This window comes from Natator depressus, chromosome 16 (genome assembly GCF_965152275.1).
Source record: "Natator depressus isolate rNatDep1 chromosome 16, rNatDep2.hap1, whole genome shotgun sequence".
Classification (NCBI taxonomy): Eukaryota; Metazoa; Chordata; order Testudines; family Cheloniidae; genus Natator; species Natator depressus.
In genome coordinates, this window is record NC_134249.1 from 13,107,908 (window position 1) to 13,119,070 (window position 11,163).

At 49.1% G+C, this 11,163-nt stretch overlaps 1 protein-coding gene across 1 annotated transcript; it reads left to right on the top strand.

Moving 5' to 3' along the window:
- The first annotated feature begins 4,652 nt into the window (after nt 1-4,652).
- Nucleotides 4,653-10,438, top strand: DPM2 (dolichyl-phosphate mannosyltransferase subunit 2, regulatory). Its single transcript, XM_074973363.1, is given in 6 exon segments — nt 4,653-4,763; nt 4,765-4,794; nt 7,587-7,676; nt 8,356-8,458; nt 8,770-9,275; nt 9,706-10,438. Coding segments are annotated over 5 exon segments (393 nt in total). The 3' UTR covers nt 8,829-9,275; nt 9,706-10,438.
- The last annotated feature ends 725 nt before the right edge of the window (nt 10,439-11,163 follow it).

The following is an 11,163-nucleotide window of genomic DNA, read 5'->3' on the forward strand; positions in this document are numbered from 1 at the left end:
TTTGGCCCTTGAAATTGCTTTTACATGCTGGGTTCTCGGGCCCTTCCTTCATCTGAGGGGGAGGGCCTTTTGGGAAACATCTGCACAGCTCACAGCCTCGGGTCCACAGACTTAGGGCTTGTCTACACTTGACATGCTACAGCTGCACTGCTGTAGACGTGATCTATGCTGATGGAAGGGGTTCTCCCATTGCTGTAGTTAATCCACCTCCCTGAGAGGCAGCAGCAAGGTCAACAGAAGAGCCCAGCACTGTCTGCAGCAGGAGTTAGGTGGGCGTAGCTCTGTCTCTCAGGGGGCTGGATTTTTCACACCACTGAGGGAGGCAGCTGTGCCATTGTTGGCTTCCAGTGTGAATCAGCCCTGAGTCTGTCACCTGAGCTGGGAGACTCACTGCCATGGGAGACCACTGGTTGTGTAGACACCCTTGTGGTGGGCTCTGCCTACCATCCCAGGATTGAGATAGGCCTACCTTATTGCTTGCCCTTAGTCTGTCTCTAAACATTCTTCCTCCTCATGTGTCATGTTCTTGGTGTCTCTTCCTTTCTCTTTCACTCGATGCCTTTTTTTCCTTTATCCCATACTCCTTCGCACAATGCTGGGTCTCTCCCCCTCATCCCCTGCCTTGCCAGAATCCAGGCCTCGGTGCTGCTGAAAGGACAGTGAGGAAAAGCAGGACTCCTGGCCCAAGTCCGGTAAGTAGCCTCTTGCAGCATCATGTGGGCTCAGTGCATACAGCTCTGCCTGGAGCAGGGCCTCTATCCAGCCTCCAGGTGGATCTAGGTGAGGGTAAAAGGCAGCTCAAGGATTGCTGCAGGTATGGGAGTAGGGTGGACAGGTGTTTCTTGGGGGGCAGGAATATGGGACCTGGCCTGTTAGTGGGGCCGCTGTCAGTTCCATTGTCACTTTCATTTGATCAGGGGTGGCTGTGTGTGTAAAACTGACCAGGGCCAGCCCTGAATACAGGAATGCGCCTGGCTTCCCTGGGCAGCTGCTCCCCCTAGTGCTGGGCGATCTGTGTAACGAGCCACAGTCGGGTCAAAAATCCAGCTCAGTCCCTCAAACCGTTTCTGATTCCCCACCCTTCTGCCTCATCCCCCCACCCATAACATTACACAGCTAGAATGGGGCTTTGCCTGAGGGTATGCCTCGACGCTGCAGCGACTGTGTGGGTGTAGCTGTGTCGACAGAAGCATTCTTCTGTCAACGTAGCGGTGTCTACACTGAAGGGAGGTGGGCAGAGCTCTGTCAGACCGGGATGGCTTTTTCACACCCCTGACCGATGTAGCTATGTGGACCTTTTAAGTATAGACCTAGCCTGAGGCTCGGTCTACACTACAAACCTATGTCAGTATAACGTCACTCACTACTGAAAAATCCACACCCCTGAGGGATGTAGTTATACAGACTGAACCCCCGATGTGTGTCAACAGCAGGGCTTCTCCCCTCGACCGAGGTGGGGACCTATGCTGATAGGAGGAGCTCTCCCCTCAGTGTAGCTAGTGTCTTCGCTAAGCGCTACGGTGGTGCAGCTGCACCCATAGACAAGCCCTCTGTCTTGGGGCTGAGTAGGAGCCACACAACTAATCTGGCTTGGTTAAGGCCCAGTCCTCCAGGGGGAAATCTCCAGAGTCAGTCCGATGAAGTGAGCTGTAGCTCACGAAAGCTTATGTTCAAATAAATTGGTTAGTCTCTAAGGTGCCACAAGTACTCCTTTTCTTTTTGCGAATACAGACTAACATGGCTGTTACTCTGAATCCAGCCCTCCTGTGACATAGAAAACCTTCTCCAAAGTCACCTGTCTGTCACAGGCCACTTTTCATATGGTTTCCTGCTCCTTGCCCAGTAGTAACTAGACACCACAGCTGAATCTCCAACCAGGCTGGATCAAAGCAGAACTTTTGAGGCAAAGCAAAGGTGCTTCCCCATCCCCGCCCCACCTTGCTGCTGCTTTTTGCAGGACGTGGGAGAAGTTGAGGGCTGAGAGATCTACTTATCAAACATGCAGTAAAGGGCCTCAGCTACAGCCATTGCAAACAGGAGGAGTCTGATGCAGCCAGGCCCCACATCCTCAGGCTGGTAGCTATTGGGGCAGGGGCTCTGCTGGAAAAAAAATCTCCCGAGGCATAAGAGGCAGAGTGCAGGGAGCTGCAACTGGAATGAGCCAGAGTCTTCAAGAGGCTGTTGGATAGGGCTGGAGACAGGCAGAGCAAGCATTAGCACTACTGTGTGAAGGCAGCTGGTGCCCAGACCCCCAGGACAACCTCCCCCCCGATACAGCCTAGAGTGGCATCTAGGAGGAGCCCAGAGTAACCCTCCCCCTCTCATTGGAGGCCCAATGCATCTCCCATATCTATGAACAGCCATCCCCACCCCAAGTTTGGGCTTCTTGGGCCCCAAAGGCCAGAGCTGGTTTTCTGGGGCACCCTGAATCAACAGCTGAATTCCACACAGGAATCAGTCAGTGTCTGCAGTGACCATGGCTCTACTGTGAGACTAGTTATACTGGTATAATGACACTGGTAGGTTTCCCCAGGTAGTCGGAGTATTTAAAGCGTCTGATTCACTGTTGGGGGAAAGGCTTGGTGGGTGACTAGGGGAGAGCTACAGCTCAGCTCTACTCCCAGGAGAAGTGACACCGTGTTTTGCTGCAGTCCTCTTTCTAGGGAATGGGGGCCCATCATTTCCCAGGGCTTGCAATCTTCCCTTTGGAGCCTGCTAATCTTGCGCTGTTGCCCTGTCCCTCTGAGTTCTGGGATCCTTTAGCGTCTGTGCCAATTATTTAAGGTATAACTATACGGTATAATGATGTCAGTAAATTTCCCTGTGTAGACAAACTCTTAAGTTGAAGTCCTCCACTTCTTGCACTTAGTCTCATTACTGTGATAAGTAACAGTGAGGATGTCCGTAGTGTTGCTGTAATTAAATTCATTATTGTTGTATTCTCTGTAGCCAATGTAGCAGGTGGTTTTATCCCTGGAGCTGGGGTCCCTAAGAGAGAGAACACAAAGGGCTGGGCTGGGCAGATCCTGAATTTTTCCAAAACGATTCTATTTCTGACGGGCACAAATTCTTTCTGAAGTTTTCTGCATGCTTCCCACCAGTCGCCATGAATATTTCCTATGTTGTCTGTGACTAGATCTAGGGCAAACATTTCAAAAGCACCCAAGCAACTTAGCCTAAAGTCTCACTGATTTTCTCCTAAAAGTGCTTGTCACCTTTGAAAGTGCGACTTAGGCTACTGGCTGGCTACTAAGCCACTTCGGTGCTTTTGAAAATGTTACCCCATACAACAAATCATTCAGGCTTTACTTAAGAACCTCCCGAATGGAAATGTAATCTCCTGCCGTGTTTTATACAACCGCCTAGCCTTGCTTACTGTCCCTGTTCTAGCTGGCCCTTTAATGTTAGCCTAAGTGCTGCAGCCATGCTTGGTAAAGGAATGTTACTGTTTGGTTCACAACCAACCAGCCTTCTTCCTTACCTGACTATTGAACATGCTGCTGCGTCCAGGCAGCCTGTGGCAGTGAAGTCTGCTGGCTCGCTGAAAGAGTGACTGTGACTGAACAAGGCTGAGACCTCCAGCCCTCTTCCCTGTTCTTCCTGAGCCAGCTTCCCATTGAGCTCAAGAAACTTTCCCAGGTGCATCACTGCAGCTAGGTTGAGCAAGCTTGTCCCACCCTTCATCAGGCACTTACAGGGGCTCACCTTTATGCATCCTGTCTGTTGGGAGGAGTCCCCCAAATTGAACCAGAAGCAGCTGAGAAGCAGAATGTTTGATCGTCCCATCCTACGTGGAGAACATGTCCAGGACCTGATCACACTGGAACTTAGGTGACAAATACCAGAGCAAACCTACCCAGCCTTCCATTTGAGGGAAGAGATCGGAAGGGGGCCAGAGGAGGGATCCTCCTGACATATTGATTAAAACCCAGCTAGACTGAGGCGTGGAGCTGGACGCAGCCTTTCCCTGTGGGATACAAACTGAATGTTGGTTTTGTAAAATCTCCTGCTGGGAGGTGGGAAGGAATTTTCTAGCTCATGATTGTTGGAAATAATTTTAAACAGCACGTGTGTTTTCCTGGTCTGTTTTCCTTTGTGCACTTCCTTGCTTGGAGACAGCCTAACGTTGGCTTTTATTTACAGTTAGTTCCACTCTTTGGTCATAGGAAGGCTGCAGAGGAAGGTTTGTTTGATGGAAAGGAGAAGGTGGGCTCTTGGCATTGAAAAGAAAACCCCTGCTGGAAGCACAGCGTTGGCTTTACGTTTGATAAAATCTTGGTTTTACAAAAAGGAAAGCTGGGGCCCACTTTGAGCAGCCCATGCCCCCTTTCAGTTCCCTATTTCAAAGGAGGTAGGGGTTTACACGGGTTGCTGTCACATGATGAATGATGCCTAGGTCTGTTACAGTCACACACCCCACCCACACCACAGTCCCCAGAGGCTTGGCAGGAGACAGGCCTGCAGTGCAGCCTACATCCCCCATGATGGCCTGGGGGGACGGAGCCACGTAGAGCCTACATCTCCCATGATGCCTTGGGGGGAAGTAGTCACTTAGAGGCTGCATCCCCCATGATGCCCCAGGGAAGGGTCACGTAGAGCCTACATCCCCCATGATGCCCCGGGGGAAGGGCCACGGAGAGCCTACATCCCCCATGATGCAATTATGCCGGGGCAACTCCCGTGATGCTGCGAGGCCAAAATGCCGATTGCTGATTGGCCTGGTGCCCCCGGAAGTGTCTGAGCCTGGTGAGCGGGCTGCGGCGGAGTCTGCGGCGGCGCTCGGCGGGGACCATGGTGGGTCCCACCAGCTCCTTGGGGGAGGAAATTGGTGTGGGCTGGTTTCCCTTCAGGCGGGCACGGGGGGAGGGACTTGAAGGGGTTAATCCCCCTGATCAGATGGGAGGGGGAGGAGGAGCGAAGGGGTTAATCCCCCTGATCAGATGGGAGGGGGAGGAGGAGCGAAGGGGTTAATCCCCCTGATCAGATGGGAGGGGAGAGGGATGTGAAGGGGTTAATCCCCCTGGTCAGATGGGGGGGGAGGAGGAGCGAAGGGGTTAATCCCCCTGGTCAGATGGGGGGGGAGGAGGAGCGAAGGGGTTAATCCCCCTCGTCAGATGGGAGGGGGGAGGAGGAGCGAAGGGGTTAATCCCACTGATCAAATGGGAGGGGGGGAGGGATGTGAAGGGGTTAACCTCCCTGGTCAGATGGCGTAGGCAGGCATGAGTTTGGAGTGGAGGGTTAATTCCCCTTTGGGGCTTTCCCCATTGCTAGGTGGTGCTGTGCTGCTGGAGCTGCAGCACTCATGGGATGATATAAACCCCAGGACCCTGGCACTGGAGGTCCAGAGGCCCCCCCACGGAGGGTTAACCTAAGTGTCCAGGCCAGGTTCCAACCCCATTAATGACCTTCTGTTTCCCCACCATGGATCCAATCCCCACCCCACCCCCGTCACCCAGTTGCTCCTGGTTGAGGGATTCTCCCTTCACTTGTCTTTAAAAGCATAGTTTAGTCATGCAGAATGGCATCCCTGTTCCACCCCAGAGGTGGCTGCCTTTCAGCGATGAAGATCGGCACCTTAGGAGTCTCATAGGTGAACATGGTGGTGCTTGACTCATATGATTATATTGGCCTCACAATGAAGCTGTGTTAATGTTGTGTTGAGGTGAGGAATTTGAGCATTCATGAAATGCAAGGTGTTAAGATTATCAAAATAAATTGAATTCAGGAGTTGATTGGGTTGTAATTATGTGAATTAGAATTTGACCAGGATAGGGAAGTTAACATCCCTGCCCTTTCAGAAAGTGACTTGGGCTCATTAATAATCTCATGTGGTCAGGACCTTGGTTTTCCATATCATTAATAAAAAAAAAAAAAGACACCCCCAGTAGCACAGTGCCTCTTAACACCCTTCTGGATCAAAGTCTGCGCTGACTGCAGTGAATCACCACCACCACTTCTGACAGCTTCCGGGGTTTTCCTAGAAGATCTCCCATCTACTTACTGATCTGCTCAGCTTGAGATTTCTAGGATCATAGCACAGGGGACATTGCTGCAGGCTCTGAGTAAGAGTAACTGCTTCAGTCACAAGTGACTGAGTGAACCACAAGTTGATGAGCATCTCACAGAAGCATGATAAGAAACCTGTCACTATTTCAGAGCAAGAGGGGATGAGTTTTATCACTGAGGCATTTATGGCAATATTTTTGCCAAGTATTTTCCTTTTTTGGCTTTTGTTCCAAAACTACAGTGGTGTATCTTCATGGCCAGGAGCTGCAACCTAGAAAAGATACATATAACTGCATTTTTATTTATTTGTATTACCATCGCAGGTAGGAGTGCTAGTTATTGTAGCCCATAGGATTATTTTGCTAGCTATTATATCCTCCTAATCCAGCCAGCCGTATCAAATAATATGTTTCTCTTTCTGAATTAATCCATTTCATTCTTATATTTTATCAGTATTAATTCCTATGAAATGTGTTTCCTAATAATTATACATAGAATAAGTTTTGCTGAAATGCAAGAAGCCTACCAGCCTGTATCCGGTAACATCCACTAAATAGCTAAAAGTATAATCAGTTAAGAGTAAGTCATCATAAAAACCATCAACCTTTGGCACAGATAGGAATGGTCCCTGAACTTTGGGGAACCAAAGGGAGGAACTACTCACAACACTGAATGGATTTATCCGGCGTCTGCAACCGGTTGGTAACCACAGGGTATACCACAAACCTGGAAGTTGCCAAGAGAGCCTAGATTGGCAGTTTTTGGAGTAAGTGTCATAATCCACTAACCTATAGGATAAGAGTACCCGTAAATTTCTTAGGGTACAGAAATAAGATTTGGGTATAGTAGGTTGGGCCTGAATTGCATAGCATCAGGATCCTATAAAATACCTTGTAAGGATATCATAGGGGGCTTTTAGCTCTTTCCTTTCTTTGTCCTTCTATATTCTATAGACTATCCTTTTATCAATCTATCAGTCTATGTTCTATCACGCTTTCAGTTCAGCTTGTGTAGTGTAGTATAACTACTCAACATTCCTAACTCTTGGGGAAGCCAGCATCATCGTGTTATTGGGCATGCCAGGAGTAAGGCTGGTCCTTCACCTCCCTATTATCGGGTCCTCAAGGAAGGGTGTGAGTATGTTAAGTTAAGGTACTTATAATAGGAATGTTACCACCAGGAGTTTTGGAATTCTTTTACTGTTTTGCAGTCTTAAATTTTATAGCATTTATTATTCTTTTGTTAATCTCAATAAAGTTTTTATCAGTTTGGTATTGTCCTCAGTGTAAGTGTTTTTGCCAAGCACCCCAAAAGTCCTCTCCTAGTATAGAACTCTCTGAGTTCTTGGACCCCGTAGTCTGAATTGGACAAGAACCTATAAATCTTCTGGTCAGATGCCATCAGTGGCGAGCCATGACAACTAACCCATGAAATTCAGGTCAACGTTATGGACCAGGTCCTCACCATGCTAGGGGCTGTAATATACACTTGTACTTTAAATGTCATTGTGCCATTTATACTGACTGTAATTCAGTTGGAGGATCTGAATTGTTTTGACTTTTTACTCTCTTATATTCCAGGCCACAGCAATGGACCAACTGGTTGGATTTGGTTTGGTAGCCTTTAGCCTCCTTCTTTTTGTTTACTACACCATCTGGATTATTATACTGGTACGGATCCCCACACACACTCTGGTTATTCCAGTCTCAATGGCTTCACTGTTGTGTTTGTTTGTTTAGACTTTCTTTAGAGGTTAACGGTTAAGGTTGGTTAACTGGTAAGCCTAATGCTTACTGGTTAACCTTTTACGTCCCTATGCTGTATAAGGGTTATCTGGTAGCAATGGGTATAGGTGCAAAGTGTTCTGCAGCATTTAACTACACCTGCAACACCTCTGTGAAGTGGAGTAAATAGTACTGTGACTTTCCAAGAGAGGGAAGCTGAGACCCTCCTGGGGATAAGTGATTTGTTCAGTCCCAGGCAGTGAGGAAATCTGAATTAGAACCCCTGAGTTTTTTGCTCCTATGCTCAAGCCACTAGACAGCAGCACTTCTGACATCCCTAGTGTCACATGCTTACTACAGTACCATGGATATATTCCACTTGTTCAGCTGCCCTTCGCTTATTACATTCTCTGTCTACAGCAGTAGCTAAAGTACCTATTGCACGCTAGTCTAGGTTATTGAACAGGCATGTTCTCTCGTTACTTGGGGTTAGTTTTCAAGCCTAAGGTTAATTGTGGCTCTTGAGGTTAACTGTCCCAGTATTGCAACCATAAAGCTCCGGGTGCTGGAGAGTTGTCTTTGTATCGTCCAACTTAGTGGTGCCCTTCACTTTTGTTTCCTGCAGCCCTTCATTGACAGCGATCACGGGATTCATAAGTTCTTCTTGCCCAGGGAGTATTCGGTTACCATTCCTGTGATCGCAGGGCTCCTTCTGGTGCTGTTTGTAGGTGAGTCACATTTCTGTCTTATTCTGATCTCTTTAAAAGTTGGTCACTAATGTTTTATCTGATTGCTGACAGCAGTGAACTGCCAGTATCTAAGGCTCATGTGGTGTGAACTTCCACACAGCAGTGCCCTGTCTGTGACTGTGATTCTGCACAGTGGAGTTGAATGTGAGCTTCTGCACAGTGGAATTGCCTCTCTCTCCTTCTGTGATGAGGTTCCATTTTTCGTAGCAGCGTGTTTAAAAAGCCACAGCAGCTGGCGGGGGTTATGTTTTACTCAGTCTCTCTCTCTCTCTCTCTCTTTCCTGTGTTAGGGGTTTTTGTAGTGATTGTGATGTGGAAGAACAGAAAACCTGCAAAGAAATCAGACTGAAGACAGCAGGATGGGAGAGGCAGGCAGAAGGTGCCTGGCCTGGAGTGCGTCAACAGGGACAAGACTTCCACCTGCAGAAACAAGAGGACACTCCACTCTAAGACTCTGTCACATGCTTGAATGGACGTTGGACTTTGCTGCGCCCTCTTTCCATGACCCCTACCCTGAGACATGTATCTAGCTATAGTTTACAATTTACTGCCCAAAGGGAAATGAAACTGTCTGACCCACAGGACTCCTCTAGCGAGGGACCAGAACACCAGCCCTACTGAACCTGTACCTAGGTTGGGATAATCCTGGCAGACTGATGGCTTTGGACTCACACAGTGCAAGGACCGTAATCCTGTACTAAGGTGATGCTGTTCTGGCACCAGGCAGTGCTAGTGAGTGAAAGGCTCAGACTTCAGTGACTTTCCTCCTCTCTGCTGCAGACACCTCCTTTACTTGGTTTGTTTCTTTCATTTTTTTAACTGGCTACTTTAGGTTTTTTATAGTGGATCCAGTATGTGAAAAAACAAGATCATGGATAAAAAAGTGCTCCTCTCTAAAGCTCAAAGGGCAGGTAGGGGAGAGATCCCCCTCCCCACTTACCTACTGGAGGAGTGGTGAACCATCAGCATCTTGTACAAATAGAGTTACTGCCGAGAGGTCACATTCCACCCCAGTCCACCTGCTCTTATGCACACACAGGCTGTCTGTCCTGTCTTAGTCAGGAGAAAGGTGGCCTCTCCACCATGCATTGCATGTTACAGGGAAGCCACAAGCTTTATAGCCTCCTTCCCGGCCCACTGTGCAGAGGAGGTAATGGAGAGGTGAGGTCCTCTGCTGTTGTGCACAAGGTGCATCACTGTTCTCCATGCTGTTCTATTCTCCGCAGGGTGCGTGCATTGAATGGGGATGGAGAAGAAAGTCCTGCTCTGCTGAACAGCAACTGAGGAAGAAGGGGAGAGGGGCTCAGATACTGTCCTGATAAATGTGGTATTAATACTGGTCCAGGGAAGCCACTGGCTCTGCTTTATACTTATGAACAACTTTCCACGTTCGTGGTTGGCATAGGACTGTGAGGGGGAAGAGCATGCAAGCTGCCGGAAGCCGTGCTTTTTCTGAGCCAGGCAGGGCTGAAGCAGCAGGGTGTTTTCAAGCCTTAGCACGCTGACTTGCTTCAAACCCTGCAGGTAGAATTCTGGCAGCTCTGTTCGAATGTGAAGAACTGGAGTCTCAATAAATATTATGCAGTATCTCTGTCTGTGATCTTCCACTGCCCCAGAGGGGTGCAGGGTCGGGGAAGTGGAGCCACCGGATCAATGAATCAGAAAATGCAGCCTGCATGTAACCTTAGGAGCACTGTGCAGCTTCTATGAAAGCCTTGCTGGGATGTGACCGGTTCTTGCTCCTGTCCTCATTCTGCTGTTGAGTCCTGTGTTATACCATGATCTGCTGCATGCTAGAGAGCTGGGAACGTGACATGGAGACCCCTCTGGAGCAGGGTGATCAGGCACGATGCCAAGGGGTGGCATGTTGGGAATGGAGGATGAGGGTGCAGATTTGTAGTTTCTCTAGAATAAATCATGGGTTGGTCAGTTAAAGTGCAGAGATACAATAACCAAGGCTCGGGTTCAGATGCTTCATGGCATCTCTGATTTTCCTGACCAGTCTGCTAACACTCTTGAGATGTCAGCACTGGAACGCTCTCAAAGCTGGGTTCTTGTTCCAGCAGCAATGGTAAGAACTGCCTGGGGCCATTTCCTCTGCCTCTGAGGGGCCTGGTGCCAGGAGCAGATGCTAGCACAACTCCAGGGAGCCTTTCTGCAGCATCATGCCAGAGCCTGTCAAAGAATTAACCAGCCAAGAAGCAAACTTGGTAACAGCATCTTATGAGACAAATAGTTAAATAATAGAGTGGGGCCCAGGGCACAGAACTCCAAGGAGAACGTCTGCCAGTTGCCAAACCCAAAGGGTTGTGAACCAGCTCACTAACTTGCCTTAGACAGGCCTGGTTTGCACATACTGCTGTGACTCCATTGAACTGTGCAAAAGGAGGGGGCTCTGAGGTACTGTGAAAGTCCCCTGTGGTATAACAATGATTTTTAGTGGCTCCCCTTTACCTGCTCCCCGGTGGACAGGGACAGTGCAGAAGGCTGCTCTCAGCAAAGACCGGGGCTGCCCACATGCTCTGTGCTGGAGGCTCTAGAATATTCAGGTTTGATAGAAGATCGCTCCTAGCTTCCCATGTGCGTCAGCCCTTCTGCTCTAGGAAGCCGAGGGGTGGCTCTTTCACCTCTCCTGCAGACCCACTTGCAGCTGCTGCTCTGGAGCTTTGCCACGGGGGTTGGGC